General features: G+C 36.9%; 3 protein-coding genes across 3 annotated transcripts; 2 read left to right on the top strand and 1 right to left on the bottom strand.

The window, feature by feature from the left end:
- Positions 1 to 1,827: 1,827 nt before the first annotated feature.
- LOC106383016 (NADP-dependent malic enzyme 2) lies at positions 1,828 to 5,801 on the top strand. The gene is made up of 15 exons (XM_013823128.3): positions 1,828 to 2,089; positions 2,227 to 2,347; positions 2,747 to 2,821; positions 2,902 to 3,053; positions 3,123 to 3,294; positions 3,397 to 3,564; positions 3,786 to 3,869; positions 3,951 to 4,097; positions 4,164 to 4,316; positions 4,401 to 4,490; positions 4,579 to 4,656; positions 4,778 to 4,852; positions 5,074 to 5,164; positions 5,298 to 5,426; positions 5,522 to 5,801. Exons 1-15 carry the CDS (start codon positions 1,947 to 1,949, stop codon positions 5,608 to 5,610), a joined length of 1,767 nt encoding a protein of 588 aa, XP_013678582.1. The 5' UTR covers positions 1,828 to 1,946; the 3' UTR covers positions 5,611 to 5,801.
- Positions 5,802 to 9,391: 3,590 nt separating this feature from the next.
- LOC106383015 (clathrin interactor EPSIN 1) lies at positions 9,392 to 12,981 on the top strand. The gene is made up of 11 exons (XM_013823127.3): positions 9,392 to 9,596; positions 9,723 to 9,774; positions 10,086 to 10,165; positions 10,275 to 10,353; positions 10,440 to 10,523; positions 10,630 to 10,775; positions 10,856 to 11,071; positions 11,180 to 11,322; positions 11,441 to 11,637; positions 11,802 to 12,207; positions 12,488 to 12,981. Exons 1-11 carry the CDS (start codon positions 9,556 to 9,558, stop codon positions 12,727 to 12,729), a joined length of 1,686 nt encoding a protein of 561 aa, XP_013678581.1. The 5' UTR covers positions 9,392 to 9,555; the 3' UTR covers positions 12,730 to 12,981.
- Positions 12,982 to 13,190: 209 nt separating this feature from the next.
- LOC106383182 (probable E3 ubiquitin-protein ligase ARI5) lies at positions 13,191 to 17,639 on the bottom strand. Its single transcript, XM_048746821.1, has one exon. It carries the CDS (start codon positions 16,071 to 16,073, stop codon positions 14,427 to 14,429), a length of 1,647 nt encoding a protein of 548 aa, XP_048602778.1. The 5' UTR covers positions 16,074 to 17,639; the 3' UTR covers positions 13,191 to 14,426.
- Positions 17,640 to 18,641: the final 1,002 nt, after the last annotated feature.

Genomic DNA, 18,641 nt, shown 5'->3' on the forward strand with positions numbered 1-18,641 from the left:
TAATATGATCCCAATCAATGAAGATGGTCCGGCTGCCAAATTTGATCCTTTGAGGCATATACTCAAATATACAATAATGAATTATTCTTTTCCGAATTGTCACTCAATGCAATTATTATCATTTGTTTTACACATCAAATTATATCCAATAAAATGAAAGGGAAACGGGCCATTTATTTAAACAATTTAGAATTGTATAATAGCACCAAGTTTACAAAAGCCTCATTCATATTCTATCATTACGTTTTGCCACTTTTGTTCATCCCATTACAAAGATAGATCCCTATCAAGGACCACTAATTTGATTTATTTACAGAGACAGAATTCATATTATCTTAATGGACACTACTTTTTATTTTCTCAATCTATATTATAATTTTTTTTTGAGAAATGAAATTCCATATCTTATAAAGTTTAATCACATAATGAATTGAACTATATGTAATCTGTATACTCTATTTCACTAAACATTCCAAGAAATGCACAAACCCACTTGCAGTTATCATCAGCCTAAATTGAATTTGATTTTAGCGCAGTTGTTTAAATAAATAAACGAGATTAAAAAGTATTACAACAAGAGTAACAAAAAAAAAAAAAAGAGGTAATGGAAGAAGAGAACCTACACGAAGGAGGATGCTCCGTCCACGTTCTTCTTGTTTTGACTTTCTTAGGGAAAATGGCTCATTCCCCTATGAACTAGTTGTTCCCGGCTTTTTCACACACGAACTTACAAGTCATGCCAAAAACCACATGAACAACGGAAAAATAATTTATTCCCTTATGAATTAGTTGTTCTCGGCTATTTCACACACAAACTTTTAAGCCATGCCAAAAACCATCTGAACAATTCTTTTTTTTGAATTACATACACAAAATATTGATTTTAAACTAATTCCCCAAAAACCGTAAATGGTGTTGTTTAAACGTTAACTTGGTTTATGAGTGGAGGGTCGGTTTCATTTAGGTTGATAAAAACATAATACTATATCGTTTTTTTCTTCTTCTTTTTGTCAACTGCTCTTCTTCTTCAGAAATCTTTTTACTCTTCATCATCAATTGAGGATAAAAAAAATTATTCTGCATTTTCGAGTTATATGACATAGTAACCGGTTGGGGTAGATATTTTCGAGTTATATGACATAAAGCGTATAAAGAGATCATATGACATTAATTTCTGGATTGAGGAGAATATATAAATCTCTGCAGGACCGGAACCTGAGAGTAACATCCGCTTATGGAACCAACCAAGCGTCCTAGACTGCGCCAATTTTATAGTTCCTTGTGACAATACATGGAGATTGGTAAGTTAGTATTTTCTTCTCTTCTTTCTTTATTCATCATGTAAAATGTTTTATTCTTTTGCATGATAATAAATTTTATCCCCAATTGATGAAAAGTAAAACGATTTTTGAAGAAGAAGAGAAGTTGACAAAAAGAAGAAGTTGAAGAAAAAAAACGACGTAGTATTATGTTTTTATCAACCCAAATTAAACCGTCTCTCCTCCTATCATATAATCCAAGTTAACTTTTAAATAACATCATTTACGGTTTTAGCGGAATTAGTTTAAAATCGATAGTTTGTGTATGTAATTAAAAAAAATATAGTTGTTCATGTGGCTTTTGGCATGGCGTAAAAGTTCGTGTGTGAAATAGCCGGGAACAATTAGTTCATAGGAAAATAAGTCATTTTTCCATTGTTCATGTGGTTTTTGGCATGACTTAAAAGTTCATGTGTGAAAAAGCCAGGAACACCTAGTTCATAGGGGAATATGCCATTTTCCCGACTTTCTTAACAACTTTTCATATTTGTAATTAGAAAATGGTCATTTTCCTCATCGGGCCTATATAAATCCACCACCTTCCTCTTCTGAGTTTCATCATTCATTACAAAATATCAACCAATCAATATATTCATCACTTTCCTCCGTAAAGCTTGCAAATTCGATATGGGAAGTACTCCAGCTGAAGTACCATGCGACGTTGTTTCCGACAACAGATCCGGCGTGGGAGGTGGGATCTCCGACGTCTACGGTGAGGATCTAGCCACTTTGGATCAGCTCGTCACTCCTTGGGTTTCCTCCGTCGCCAGGTTAATGACTCTTCATTCAACGACCTTCATAAATCTTATTAAGAATTTTTTTTTTTTTTTGTTGATCAAAAAAAAAAATTAATAAGAAATACTATATTTTAAAGAAACTTAATTGTGGAAATGAAACTCTGTTACAGTGGATACTCGTTGATGCGTGACCCGAGATACAACAAGGGACTTGCTTTCACTGACAAAGAGAGAGATGCTCATTACTTGACTGGTCTTCTTCCCCCTGTTGTCTTAAGCCAGGAAGTTCAGGTGACTTTCTTGCGATTTATATACAAAAAAAAGCAATGTTCTGAAAATAGGTTAGGTTATATCTGAAACAATTTTTCTTAAAATCAAATTATGCGATTTAAATTGGTTTAAACAGTTCTAAATCGAGTTAAATTTGGTCTTCTAAATTAGTCACAATCTGTTTAATCAAGCAATAATGTTAGTGCATATTCATAAAATAGTCTAATTTCTTTTTGTATATCTAATTTTTTTAATTCATCAAAATAATTTTATAATTAGACACAAGTAATAATAAATATATCAATATTCGTTAAGGATAGTCATCTAAACTCCTAGCTATTTTTTGAACATTGCAAAAAGAACTACCTTTGATTTTGGGTTTGTTTGTGTGTTAACTTGTGGTTTTGTTGTGTTGATTAGGAGAGGAAGCTGATGCATAATCTGCGCCAGTACACTGTACCTCTACAGCGTTACATGGCCCTCATGGATCTTCAGGTGATTCATTGTTCCCTCATGTTTAGTAGTAGAGAATATGTGTCCAAAAGATTTGTAGCTCATGTCTCCGAATCTTTCAGGAAAGGAACGAGAGGTTGTTCTACAAGCTTTTGATTGATAACGTGGAGGAGTTGCTTCCAGTTGTGTACACGCCAACAGTTGGTGAGGCTTGCCAGAAGTATGGTAGCATTTTCAGGAAGCCGCAGGGTCTCTACATCAGCTTGAAAGAGAAGTATGTGTTTTAATTTTAATCTCATTTCGTTTATTTGAGACAACTAAAAGTGAATTTTATGTTCTTTAGGGGCAAGATTCTTGAAGTGTTGAAGAACTGGCCTCAGAGAGGTATTCAAGTTATTGTTGTTACTGATGGTGAGCGCATTCTCGGTTTGGGAGATCTTGGTTGCCAGGGAATGGGAATTCCAGTGGGGAAGCTTTCTCTTTACACTGCTTTGGGAGGAATCCGTCCATCAGCTGTAAGCATTAGAACACTAGCTGCAATAGGACTATTGGTTCCAATTGATTGATTATTCTAGTAAATGTGTGATCTTAAACGCAAAACCTGGTTTTAAATGCAGTGCCTTCCAATCACCATTGATGTGGGTACAAACAACGAGAAGTTGCTGAATGATGAGTTCTACATTGGCCTTAAACAGCGGAGAGCAACTGGCCAGGAATATGCAGAGTTTCTACATGAGTTCATGTGTGCTGTGAAGCAGAACTATGGAGAGAAAGTGTTGGTACAGGTGAGCCATAGGATCACTTCTGCTAACAAATACTCTCTCCGTTTCAAAATGATCTATGTTTTAGAAAAAATATTGTTTCAAAAAATATATTTTTAAATTTTTTAATACATTTTATTAGATATATTTTTTTTTACATTTTCAAAGATATACTTCTGCTATGATTTTTTTTGTTAGAGTTGTTGATGTTCTGTTTATAACATTATACTTATTGTTCTTTTCAGTTTGAAGATTTTGCGAATCACAATGCATTTGACCTTCTGTCTAAGTACAGCACGAGTCATCTAGTCTTCAACGACGATATCCAGGTAAGATTGATATCTTTCTTTACATTTTTGGTTCAAGTGTCAGAGAGCTAATGCTATTTGTTCTTTTTGCTTAATTGGCAGGGTACTGCATCCGTGGTGCTTGCTGGGCTTATTGCTGCTCAGAAGGTGCTTGGTAAAAGCCTTGCTGACCATACCTTCTTGTTCTTGGGTGCCGGAGAGGCTGGAACCGGTATCGCTGAGCTAATTGCTCTTAAGATTTCTAAAGAGGTAAGTAGATCTTGTGAAGTTTCTTACATTTGCTATGTGATTGATCTTATCCTTGTTGTGTTGTAGACTGGAGCTCCCATTGATGAGACCAGGAAGAAGATTTGGCTCGTGGACTCCAAGGGACTGATCGTTAGTTCGCGCAAAGAATCGCTTCAGCACTTCAAGCAGCCGTGGGCGCATGAGCACGAACCTGTCAAGAACCTCATTGGTGCTGTGAATGTAAGCAATGAACTAATCTTTAACTCTCTTGATTTTAGTTTTTTTTTTTTTATTAAATATTTGTTGAAACTTTTGTCAAAACAGGCAATTAAACCAACCGTTCTCATTGGAACCTCTGGTGTGGGTCAAACTTTCACACAGGAAGTTGTTGAGGCCATGGCTACCAACAACGAGGTTCCTTTCTTGTTCTTACTCTTTGCTCTCTCTCTCATAAAGACAAGTATTAATGTCATTGTTCTAATGCTGGTATTGGCTTTTACAGACACCGTTGATTCTGGCTCTCTCAAACCCTACTTCTCAAGCTGAGTGTACCGCGGAACAGGCTTACACATGGACCAAGGTATTTTCATTCTTCTCTCATATGAACTCTGAATGTGATTCATGTCCTGATTATAACAAAGTGCTGTTTGCATTTGATGCATCTCTCTCATGTCTGATCATAACTTGTGCTTAAAAAATAGGGTCGTGCAATCTTTGGAAGTGGAAGCCCCTTTGATCCTGTTGAGTACGATGGCAAAACTTACTTCCCTGGCCAGGTTTGTGCTATTTCCATATTGTTTTCTCCAATGTTCAAAAAAATAGCTAGGCAGTAATTAAAATCCTATATAGGGGATTTTTGATTACGCGCACACCTAGACCGATTTAAAAAAAAAAACGTTTTGTTTAGATCCGATTTGCCGCCTAAACCAATTTTTAGAACATTAGTTATTTGTATTTCTGTGACAACCTTAATGCTCAACTCTACTTAACTTCACAGGCAAACAACTGTTACATTTTCCCGGGTCTGGGTCTTGGTTTGATCATGTCCGGCGCCATTCGTGTCCGTGATGACATGCTCCTTGCAGCTTGTAAGTATAAAATCACTTCCTTTAAACATATTCTGTCCACTAGACCATAAGATGTAGCAAGTTGTTTAGAACTTGTGAACTCTTGATTGATATATGTACACTTTACTCAAACATCTCTTTGTTATATTAACAGCTGAAGCATTGGCCGCTCAAGTCACAGAAGAGAATTTCGCCAACGGTTTGATCTACCCGCCATTCTCAAACATCAGAGAGATCTCTGCTAACATTGCAGCCAGTGTTGCCGCCAAAACCTATGAGCTTGGTTAGTTCTCTATTCATTTACACTCGTTAATGAAACTGTCTTTGACTTTATCAAAGAAACTTGGGGCTGATGATATAAATATTTGTGGTGTATAGGATTGGCATCGAACCTGCCACGTCCAAAAGATCTGGTGAAGTTTGCAGAGAGCTGCATGTACAGCCCTGTCTACAGAAACTACCGTTAAAAGAAGTTTTGTCAAAGATTCTTTATTGTATTCACATCATTTATTTAGTTCCTGAGAGGCTTGCATAAGTGTTATTGCTGTTTATTTTGTTTTCTTACTTCTTCTACATTATTGATATGTTTTGAGTACTACTCAACTCTTTTGTCCTTGCTTCTTTGTGTGATCAATAATAATTTAAAATTTTCCAATCATAATGATTGTCTTCAAAAGCTACATTTTCACAACTCACACAATCAAACTTTGTATCAATGTTGTCTTTGATTCTTTTGTAAGTTACGGCTGAGGAATCCTCACAGTTTCAAGATCCTGTTCAAGGAAGGTGGTTGCGGGACTTTTGTTCCTCTCTTCTTAAATCTCATCTCATCAGTGAGACAATACAACAGACAGATGCAACAAGCAGCAGAAGCGGCAGAAGCAGCTCCACGTGTTGATCCTCTCCAAGCCGCACAAAGTCCTGTTGATGAAATGATGAGACATGCGTAAGTCCCCCTCTGAATCATGATACCGATAGCATTAAAAAACGCTATTGTTTCTCAAAATCGTGTGTGTGTGTATGTACAGGTACGTGGATCCTAACGATCCAACGAAGATATATCTGCAGCAACCAGCTGGGGAATCTCAGTTGAGGAGGCGAGCTTACCATTCGAGTGTAGGGGAACATTGATGACGTATAAGACCGAAAAGACAGAGGGTGGTGGGATACATAAACAGTGTTGCAAATAAGCAATTAAGCGTTGTTGGTTAAAAGTTAAAACCACTTGGTGTAATGAGAAAGAAAATACTCTCTTGGGTATGTATGTATGTATGTATGTATCTGTTGAATATTTGGATTCTCTATAATTAAAAGTTTGGTTTGGTTTATAGTTTAGTAGCGTCGGCCCGCCATACGGGCGGATATAATTTACTTGTAATCAAAATTATTATTATTTATATGATTTGTGGTTTGTGTTTTAGTTTTACATTTGCAAGAGATATATATGAGATATACTATTTTCTTAAATTTAAAATTAACCAAAAAACTAATTTTTACTATTAGCATAATCTCTCTCTCTCAACGCTACGGGCGTGTTAGTAACCAAAAATACATAAATATATCAGTTAAAGAGTATTTCAAAATGTTTAGCTTACTTAAAATTTAAGGTGATATTAACTTTTATTGTGTATGTTTTGTTATTCTTGTTAAAGATCATGATCATCTTAATATTAAAATGTTCATGAATACATAATAGTTTTACAAATTTTCTTTGTTTATTCTACTGTAATTATGATAATTTTGATAATAAGTAAAATAATTTTTAATACAAAAATTTTAGATTACATTTTTCTTATGAATATTTTTAAAATTTATATCATTGATATTATATTATTAATTATGTGCTAAAATATTATTTTAGGTTGATGTCCAATGAAACATTATTATATATATATATATATATATATTTGAAACTACTGTTTTTCATATCATATTAGTTCTAGTTATTTTTATCCAAAATAGGAGGTGCGGTTGGACGAATTTTTTTTCAAATGTGTCAACGCTGTGATTGTTTTTTTATTAGGTTAGTATGTGTCATTTGTCGAGAAGAGAGTACATATGTTATGAGAAGTGAGTGTTCTAAATAAGACATAAGTTAGTGTTTGAACAAAACTACAATGCTTCAATTTCATGTAAGAACATGTTTAGTATTCCACACTCAGCTCATTCGTCCACCGTCCTCATTTTATTGTGATATATGCAGACTCAAACTTGGAAGTATAATAAGAAAAATGCATTCTATGTATATATCAAAACTTAGCCAATTTTGGAGACACAGAAGCAGTCAAGTTAAATAGAATTCACAATCCAGTAGTCGGTATGGGAAAGATGTAATTGAAATATACTCACAAATCACAACCATGCATACTCACACATGATTATATATCCATAAATGTCTGCACTAACTGTTGTATCCTTGAGATCAGGGCCAACAACCTTTTGGGGAACCACAGTAATGAAAAATCAACACCAAGATGTTGGAAATTATTATGAGCTAAAGATAATTAGATCTTTTAAAAAAAAAGTTCATTAAAAAAAGTTATCTCCCCTCTTTTATCGTCTTCTTCTCTGTTTATTATGTTTCTCATCTCATTTTTTCTGTTTCTTATCACTTTTCTGTCACAATCCGTCAAGTACAACGATGAGTTTAACAAATATTTTTTCATCACCTTTTTGTGTTGTTTATTAAGAGAAATGGACTGATGATTTTCTTGGAAGAAAACCTTCATATTTATAATAGAGGATTAACACAAATGAATGAATGAGGAGATTCATTGAATGTCAGATCGTGTGAGAAGTAGATAGTAGGTATTAATGTGAATGTTAATGAAGATGTATAAACCAAGTTAATTTCCGTAACAGTTCCAGAATAAAGAAGTCTATTCGGCTTCCGACTGACATTGATCGGAATCGTTCGTCACCGGTGAAACCGTTGGATTTCTATTGACAGTTGACTGAACGGAAATTGTTGCTCGACGGCCACTTTCCCTAAGTTTCGTATACTGTTTTTTAGAGAATATGTATTTGGACCTTAGTAAACACATAAAACCCATTAAATTCAAGAATTAATGAAACATTAACTTTTGATTGACCGTGACACGTGTCGGCTTCTCAAGACTCGAATTAGTGACGTGTCCGCCTACGTGGACAGCCTAGGAATGAAAGAAACTCTTCTTTATATATATAGATAGATATCGCACAGGCACGATTAGTGTCGTAATTATTACAAGACAGACCATAGCATTCTTGTTCTTGTTCTCGGCATTTGACTACACAATGGTGTACATGAGGAAGACGGAAGATCCATGGAACTCGATCATAGCAGGTGCTGCTACAGGTGGGTTTGCTGCAGCTTCAACATCAGCTGTGATGGTAGATCTTTTTGCTTTCTTTGATCAAAGGGGTGCATTAATGCTTAAACCAGTAAAAGCTTTATTGGGTTGTGTTTGTTGAGCATTATTCAAAAGGAGAAGTACAGTCAAGAGCTCAAACCTTTCTTTGTAAAGGAATGTACAACTCTATAAAGTCAACAAGAGTATTTGAGGCAGAAATATGGGCCTATCACTTGTTTACATACAAACCATTAGGGACATGGGCACATTTATCCAAAACCGAAGAACCGAACCGAAACGAAAAATGAGGTTTGGTTCGGACCTGAAACCTATCAATTATATTAGTGGATCATATTTCTCTAGAACCGTAAAACCGGAACCGAATACGTATCCGGATTTTTATAATATAGTTTATATATTTATAAATACTAACAAATTTAATTTTAAAATAATTAAATAATTAAAAATATTATTTATAGGTTGAAATACCCAAATATTTAATTCCTAAAATAATTTTTCCAAAATATTTTAAATTATCTCAGTTATCCAAAATTGTATCTGAAAAGGCAAAACAAATCTGATATTTAATCCGAAAAATCTGATTTTATTTTATTTTTTAGCCCAAATCTAACCGAAAAATTGAAATAAGCAAACCGAAACCGAACTAAACTTTTTAAATACCATAACGGATCTTAAACCTCTAGAACCGAAAAACCGAAAAATCGAACTTGAACCGAACTGAGAACGGAATGCCCAACATAAAGAAGCATTAAAATGGCCCCATAGAAAACTAGCAGCGTTAAACTAGAAGTGTTCAAAAAAAAAAAAATCATACCCGGCCATACGCACGAGTTTCGGATACTTCCCATCGGATACGGGCCAGGTCCGATTACCCACCCAGGAGTTATTTTGATGCTTTAAGAAAATTAAATTACGCCACAAATCGATTTAGGAAGAAAAAAAACCAAAAGACGAGCCATCATTCATCATCCCTGATCAGATCTACACTTCTCCTCGCACCATTTCTTTTTCCGCAGGATCTCGTTTTCCTTTCGTTCATAACATTATCGCGAATTCGAGATGGATTTCATGAAGGTCTTCGATCAAACGGTTCGAGAGATGTGAGTTTGCTCCTTCTTATCTATTTATAATCCTTCGATTTCGGTTTCGATAGAAATAGATCGTTATTTCGATTCAAATCCGTAGATCGTTTGTTGACATCTTCGATTAATTTTTTGGTTTTACAGAAAGAGGGAGGTGAATCTCAAAGTTTTGAAGGTTCCGGAGATGGAGCAAAAGGTGAAGAGCTTGTTTGATTCGTTATCTACATGTTGCTTGCGTGATTTGATTAGGAGAATTCGAGATTTCATGAATATATAGCTAATCCTGATCAGTCGAGCTAGATTTGTTATTTGATGCTGGAGTGTGTTTATAGTTGATTAATATTAGATCCATCTTCGAGTTTCCGATTCAATGGATTACAAGTTGAGCTTCAGATTTGATCTTTTGAACGCTAATGTGTAGTAGTATCAGTTTGTTTAACCGTTTCTTCGTAATCAGTTTTGTTCATCTCGAGTTTGTGATAATGTTTTATAAACATATGGCTACAGGTATTGGATGCTACAGATAATGAGCCTTGGGGTCCGCATGGTACTGCATTGGCTGAGATCGCACAGGCCACTAAGAAATTGTAATTCCATAAACTATTCACTTTTTTTTTTTTTACTTCAAATTCAGTTTTGAAAGGATTTTGATTGTATATATATATTGATTACCTTGTACGTTTTTGTTATGTTTAGCTCGGAGTGCCAGATGGTTATGAGTGTTTTGTGGACTAGACTGAGTGAGACTGGCAAGGATTGGAGATATGTCTACAAGGTGAGATTCTTCTCTTGACGTTTTCCTTCAATATTTGGAAGATTACAGTTTTGGTGTAACCTGAGCTTTTTTTGTTTTGTGTACAGGCACTGTCGGTTATTGATTATCTGATTTCAAACGGATCTGAACGAGCAGTTGATGAGATTATTGAGCATACTTACCAAATATCTGTCAGTTTATTTCTTTTCTTATACATTTATAAGTCGTTTTCCTGTGGTGGAACCTTGTGGTTTTCTACTGACATGGTCTTTGTTTGTCATTTTGTTATTGATGTAGTCACTCACGAGTTTTGAGTATGTTGAACCGAATGGAAAAGATGTGGGGATCAATGTGAGAAAGAAGGCGGAAAACATTGTTGCTCTCTTGAATAATAAGGAGAAGATCTCTCAAATCAGAGACAAAGCAACAGCCAATCGTAACAAGTTAGTTTCTATGCTATTAAACTGGTTTCCCGTTCTTCTTTATATGTTTGTCTGAATCGGCTTTGCTGTCTTAAATATAGGTACGTTGGCCTCTCCTCAACAGGAATAACATATAAGTCTGGTTCAGCTTCAGCTTCGTTTGGTGGTGGTAGTGGTTCAAGCAATTATGACAGCTATAGAGATAGGGATTCCAGAGAAGACAAGGACGACTACGAGTCTTTTCAAAAGTCAAGGCGCGGTGTTAAAGGTGAAGACCAAAGCTACACTTCGAAGAAAAGTTTTTCACGCTATGGCAGGTTTTGTCTCGACCCCTATTGATTTACTAATGTTATTGATTTTCAGTATATCTTCAATTTGAGAAGGTTTATTTTCTGACTTTGAGCAAATTGATTCTGAATGTGCAGTGCGGACCAGGATAGTCTATCCAGTGGAAAAAAGTCTCCCGGCTCTGGCAAACACAGTGCCATACCTTCACATGCATCTGCAGCTCCTTCAAACAACGATGATGATTTTGATGATTTTGATCCACGTGGAACTTCCAGCAAGAGTATGTTTCTTTAAACGAATGTCAAAACTTACAGATTGTTCATTATTTAATTGGAGTAAACGTTTCTTTGGTGAATTACAGCACACAAACGTTAAGACATGGTTTTTCATTTCTGCAGAGCCTTCCGCGGGGAGTGCCAACCAAGTGGACCTTTTTGGAGCAGATCTGATGGGTGACTTCATGGATTCTGGACCAACTGAAACATCTTCCACCAACAACAACAACAATGGCACGTTTCAAGAGACGGACTTGTTTGCTGATGCAACTTTTGTATCAGCCTCTGCTCAGGGAACAGATTTTGGGTCGCAGAAACAGGTGGGTGACTTCTTTCATTCAAGCAACTATACAGCTTTTAACAATTGAAATTTTCCGTGATTTAGTGTCCATTCTCGTGATGGCGCTTGTTAATCCATTACACCTTACAGTGACTTGTCTTGTTGAATTATAGACTGATACGTTTTCGCATGGCTGTTCTACAGGAAGAAGTTGATCTCTTCTCTGCATCTCAACCTTCTGTCACAGTTACTCCACCTCCTCCGACGGTTGACCTGTTTGCATCCACTGAACCAGTTGCACCCCCAGAAGCCAAGATTCCTAAACCTGAGTCTATGACCACTCCCAACATTGTTGACCCATTTGCTGCAGTTCCCATGGAAACTTTTGATGGATCTGATCCTTTTGGTGCCTTCACTTCTCACTCCGCTTCAGTCTCTACAGGTCCACAGGCCCCAGTTGTACATGGGAGTGCAACAAACACAACAACCCCACCCTCTTTGGCAGACTCGAAACCACAACAGTTTCAAAAGAAGGATCCTTTCCAGGTGAAATCTGGAATATGGGCAGATTCGCTGAGCCGTGGACTAATTGATCTCAATATTACTGCTCGTAAGTCAAAGCTTACCCTTTATATTTTGGACGAGATTAGTTTCTTTCTTAAATGATATGTAGATTTTAGTTTGGTTCCACCAAAGTAAATGCAGATAAAACCCAAAAGGCATGGTTAATTCAATTACATTAGACTTTACAACAAGCTAATTTTTAGCTCACATAGAGTTTTCTTACAATATCGTGTTGCTTGTGCCGGGACACGTCACACATAGTATGGTCGGGTTTTGCTTTCTAAGCTCTGTTTTGGATCTGACTAGTTTAATTTCCATGTAATCAGCCAAAAAGGCTTCTCTTGCTGATGTGGGTGTTGTCGGTGGCCTGAGCAATGACGATGGGAACAAGGCATCTGCTGCTGCCTACTACTCAGGGTGGTCCATGGGCGCAGGATCCGGGCTCGGTAAAACCGGAATATACAATGCCCAGCAGCAGCAGCAACAACAACAAGCACCTGAAATCTCAGATGATTTCTTCTCCAGCCTCAGCAACCAAAGGTACCAAACTGGAGGCTTTAAGCAGTGAAGTTGCTTTCTACATTCATACTGGAAATCAAATGTTTTTATTCTTAATGAGAGTTTACTGTTCTTGCTCTTGATTGATGGGACAAATCTGATCGGTGGCTTGCGTTTTAAATGAGAGAGTTGTTTATGCAAAGAGAGTATTATTTGTTGGTTTGAATTTTTCTAAACAAATTATATGTATTTCATTCGACTCTGTGGAGAATATATCTATCCTGTGTGATCTTTAATCAAAAGAGACTCCCAGCTTTGTTTATGATTGATTCTACTGTCTTTATCTAATAATAAAAAAGGTGTACAAAAATGGAAGGAAAGCTTCCTTTTGGTATGAGGCTTGGTCACCATTGGGTTGTCTAAAGGATGTGCTAAGTGACAGAGGCTACATTGATATAGGTATTTCTATAAATGCAAATGTTGAGGCTTGTGGAATGCATAGGAGAAGGCATCATCGAAATCCTATTTTCAATAGAGTTGAGATGGAAATTGAGAGATACAAAGCCACTAGAGTTGAGGAGGAAGATATTTCTTTATGGAAGAACAAAAATGGTGACTACAAAAAATATTTCTCGTCGAGAGATACTTGGGAAGTGATTAGAGAGAAGCATATGAGCTGTTATTGGTACAAGGCAGTATGGTATAAATATGCAACTCCAAAATTTTCGTTCATATTATGGACAGCTTTGAATGGAAAGCTTTCAACTGGTGATCGAATGATCAAGTGGAGTGGAAGTACTGATACTGCTTGTGTGCTTTGTCGGAATCACCCTCTTGAAACTCTGCAACATCTATTTTTTGACTGCTCATTCTCTACTCAAGTTTGGGAGAAGCTGATGAAGGGAGTGTTGGGAAACATCTTCACTTCGAATTGGGGAAGTATACTCAGAATAGCTTTGGATCAGAGTCATCGAAAGATTAGGCTGTTTGTGATAAGATATGTTCTTCAGTCAGCAGTACACACAATCTGGAGAGAAAGAAACAGAAGAAGGCATGGCGAAACTTCCTCACCGGTGATGTTATTGATAAAAATATGAGAAATAAATTTTCTATTATTCGAAAGAAAGGAGATGAAGATTTTGATCAGGGATTGTCATACTGGTTCAGTACCAGACTCTGAGTTGAATATTGAAGATATGAGCTTGAGGTTGGATGGGTTTTGATGAGGTCCAGTAGGAGTGAGTGCTGGAATCCAGTAGGAGTGAGTGCTGGCTACCTAGTAGGAGTGAGAGCTAGGTAGAATTGGTGGGGAGATGGAAACCAGTAGGAGTGAGGGCTGGCCACCTAGTAGGAGTGAGAGCTAGGTGGAAGAGATTGAGAGTTTGAAGAGAGGAATATTATACTTGGAAGAGAAAGAAGTTGCTTTGATTTTTATCCAATTTTGTATAGAAAATCTTAGAGAAAAGACGCTAGTTTGTAAAAAAGTTTTTTCTTTTGAATTCAATTTAACATTCCATTCAAAAAAAAAAATAATAATAAATAAAAAAAGTGTATTATCTCACATGACCACTATCATTCTCAATGATTGTAACACTAATCTTATCTTACACATTTTTGCTTGGCTCATTCACTACTCACAAATTCATAATTTATCATCATACTCCAAAAAACTTCATAAAAAATAGTTACTAGGTTCATTTAGTATAAAACGTGTGTAGACAGACATATTGAGAATATTAGCAGAACAAAGTAACTTCCTTTTACCTCTCACGTCCGCCTTTTTTTAGACGTTGTTTCTTTGCTTTTTATTTCTGTTTTTAATGATTCTGTTTCTTTGTTGCAAGCCGCTTGAGACTCGACATCAGCGAGACCATTCTCCAGAGCTTTCACCAGAGTTTCAAAGTGTCTCTTCGTCACGCTGGTCAAATTAGATAATTTCTCCCGGAAAGCGGTAAACTCTAGTTCCGACCGCTCTTCAGCACCCTGAAACACCTCCGTCTCAACGCATTTGTGGAGCCTCTCCAAACCAGACTCGGCCTCCCCTTGCACGTACTCGAAAAAACACCGCTTCTCACGCTCAGATTCAGGTAGATAGTACCCATACGCATACGTCCATTTCAGCACCCGTCTGCATTCGATGATCTGAAGCCACGCATCTGTGACGAACGTCAGCTGAGTCTCCGGTATGCACTGAATCACACTAAGCTTCGCAATCTTCTCCGTTAAGAACACCTGTAGATCTCCGAAAGCTTTCCCCCTCGACTTTTCATTGCTCGCCCATCGTTCGTAGTAATGAGTGTACCTCTCCAACGAGCTCTTCGCCATCTGTCGCTTCTTCTCAGCGTCATCGTACAGTCCTTGTTTCTTATCCTTCTCGTACTTGTTGCACGCATTAAACCCGCCCGTGCGGTCCCCGTGATCTCTCCACGCGCCGAGGCAAAGCCAACAAAACTCATGCTTGCAAGGCGGACCGCACGTCATGTGCATGCATCCGTGGTTCTTCTCGATCGGCCGCTTGCACTTGGGGCAAGCCTTCGAGTTAGCGAGTATCCACGCCGTATTCTCCGCTTCCGCGCTGTTCTTGAGTATCCACTGCGAAACCGTGTCGCAGTCCACGGGGCTGTGAGCGTCCTCGTTGCAGTTCCAGCAGAATCTATGCGAGCACGAGCACGAAACATCGTAGTTAATACTCGTCCCGCTCGCGGAAAAATCGACCGCGCCTTCGCATCCGGGAGCGGGGCACCACTTCATCTTCTTGCTTTCTTCGATATAAGACCTGAGAAAATACAACAGGTATTTTCTCAGGTCTTCCTCGGAAACCAGCTTCTCGACCATGTCGCGGCCGATAGCAACGTGACAAGACGGCTCGGGACACTTTTGCATCAAGCATCCCGAGCCGTCGTTGATTGCTGTGGTGATGTAACCGTTCCAGCATGTAGAACAGAAAGTATGACCGCATGCTACGGGTACAATCTTTTTACGACGAAATTTGTCAAAGCAGATTCCGCATTTAACTTTTCGATGATTTTCAACGACAACAACGGATCCTCCTCCTCCCTCCAATACGCCAACAGTTCTCCGAACTTTGTCCTCGTCGGCAAACCATTCGTCAGTAAGTTTACTAACGTTCCAGCGGTAGTGGAGAAGCAGAACGCTAGCTTCTGCGTTGGTTATGGAGAGGACCGTAGAAAGTTGTTTGATCTCATCCTCCTGTCGTTTCCGGATGTCTTCTTCCTTGAGTACGACGTAATTAATCTGAGAGCCATGAGTTATAGAATCGTCCACGACTTCCTCAAGAATGTGATCGGAATCATCTTCACCACCATGGCCGTGTTCATCATCAACGTCGCTGTAAAGATCATACTCTCCTGATTCCTCATCGTAGGTATCGAGCATGTCATCATCGGAGTCCATTATCGGAGAAACTTGTACTCTTTTAAAAGACGAAGCCTCAACTCAAAGTAGGTTTTAGCAAAACATATTTGTATTAACATTACTTGAGTCTCTTGTATTTAAAGATATTTTCCATCACGATTTTTTCCTCTTTTTTATTAACTCAGCCTTTTACCTTCTGTGTATTAGTAATTTAGAGTTTTGAGATGGTAAAAAGGAAAATATCTATAAATATACATAGCTGCTCCCAATATCTATAAATATCTCTAACTTTTTCCTTTTCCTTTTAGTAAATAGAATAGCTTATCTCTTCGCATAAATCACTATTGTGTTTTCCACTATTGTTTTTGAGTTTATAGATTGTGATCAGCATTTTTTTTTTAATGAGAAAGAATGTCAAAATATTTATTTAAAAAAACTTTGAGATAAACTTAAGATATTCATCTCACACATGGCAATCTATGATTGATTTTGTTTTTCTTTATAAATAAAAAAATAATCAAATACCATATTACATTTTCATATTATTATTTGTTTTGTTCGAGATACTACATAGGTGTTTCATGGATGGGCATGCTCTAAATATACTGGAATACTAAGTGTAGTAACCACGGTTACTTCTACTTTTTTGTCATGCCGTGAGGAGGAGGAAAGGTTTATGTAAATTAGATACAACCTCTTGCTGTTTTGATGCATAATTTGCTACTTAAGCCAATCAAACCCAGCTTCATGGGTGCGTTTGTGACCCTTGACCTTTGGGCCGAGGCCGCTACACGAGAACATCAACCCTGAAGTTCCCATCACCAAACGGCGAAAAGGGTCTATATGGTTTGAAATAAACCGGGACCTCGCAGCTACTATTGTCAAAGACACATTGTTTACCCAAAATTCAAATAGTTTTGTAGGTTTGTTTGCTATGTGGACGAGCATTATCTCCCGACCATGTTGACAGTTGATAAGACAGTGGTGCTGGCTAACCGAAGCTTGACGTGTGGACTGGTCTAGGGACGGTCCCCACCCGGCTATGTTTGGCGATGGAACATTACGGAGAAGTTCTTTGAAAAAAATCTTTGATGGAGGAAACTGATCTTACATAGTCGTTAATTACATTTCCTTGTGTTATATCGTTACGAGGAAGTTTGATCCTAGTGCTTTGGAGCCTTTGCTGCATATAGCTCCCAATAATTTGGTAGTTTGAGCTAGAGCGTATTGTTTCTGAACCTCTTAAAATCAAATAGAGATCATGAAATGGATGTGATATTGTTTGTCTTTGTACTAGTGTACTAGTTCGGAAGAAATTATAGATATAAGAGATGACGTACGTTGCACACTTGCACAGCAGGATAGTTTTAGGTACTGTATATACATTTATACGTCAAAATAAAAACTTGTGTATAGATCAACATGTGGGTTCTTAAGGTTAAGCCTGATGCTTAAATTATATTTTTTTAATAAAAAAACTAAAGATTTTATCATAAACCCGTAGACAATAGAACAAGGATCATCACCATGCGGAGTTATATTTGATGAGCTGGAGATCGATCCCAAATTTTATTATATACAACTATTTTTATCGAATCTCAGTTTCATTTTGTACAAAATATTGTCTTGTGTGTGATTTATCACGATTATGATAAAATCTTTGGGTCTAAACAATGCTAATGTTTAAGGTGGCACATTTCTATTTTATCTATTCGTATGCTGAGATTCTGAGAATATGATTACGAAACAAATAAACCGACATATGGTTTTAAGAAGTTGGTAAATTGCTTACCGACCAAGTTCTTTTCCTTATTTGAATGGGAACAAAACACAGCCAGGTGTAGACAGACTTTTACAACTGTTGGAAACTTCTCGAAACCCTCAAGAGCCTGCCAACGTCTACCATCTGTCTTTATATTCCTTTATAAAAAGTTCTTTTTTTTTTCTTTTGGCACAATAAAGTTAATTCTTCATGGGCAATTCATTATACTGGTTTAAAAAGTTTTGTAAGGCTAGTGTTTATTATAATTGAAAAACACGAAAGAATATAGTAATGCAAATTCCACAAAACCCATCAGACTATTAAAAACCAGACATTGAAAAAGTTGTTCATATATTTTATTAAAAACATACACTGAAAAATGGTATTTTAATTATGGAAAATCATTGTTAACAGCATAATAATTCAAGTAAACAAAGTACATGCATAAATCTTCAAAATCATATCAAATAAATCAGTGATTAGCATTTTGCCTTCCAGTATTTCCACACCTTCCTAATTTGTAATGATTTTCAACATCATTCCTTTGAATTCTTAGTTATTTCACGATTAATATGCCATTACTTCTAAATCTGGAAAACTATCTTTAGTTCGTTCACCAACCATAAAAGACTATTAATCGAAAATAATAATGAAAAATCAACAATTCCTTGAAGAAATTAAGGACTAGCTGTCTTTTTACATCTTAACGTATGTTTCATAAAAAAGCTATTAGTTCCATTCCACCATGTGCCATCAACAAGTCTGCGCATCTTGGCAGTTTCTTCACGGAACCGCGTCACAACAGAAAAAAAATAAAATAAAAAATAGACAGCTCATCAAATATT

This window comes from Brassica napus, chromosome C2 (assembly GCF_020379485.1).
Source record: "Brassica napus cultivar Da-Ae chromosome C2, Da-Ae, whole genome shotgun sequence".
Taxonomy (NCBI): domain Eukaryota; kingdom Viridiplantae; phylum Streptophyta; class Magnoliopsida; order Brassicales; family Brassicaceae; genus Brassica; species Brassica napus.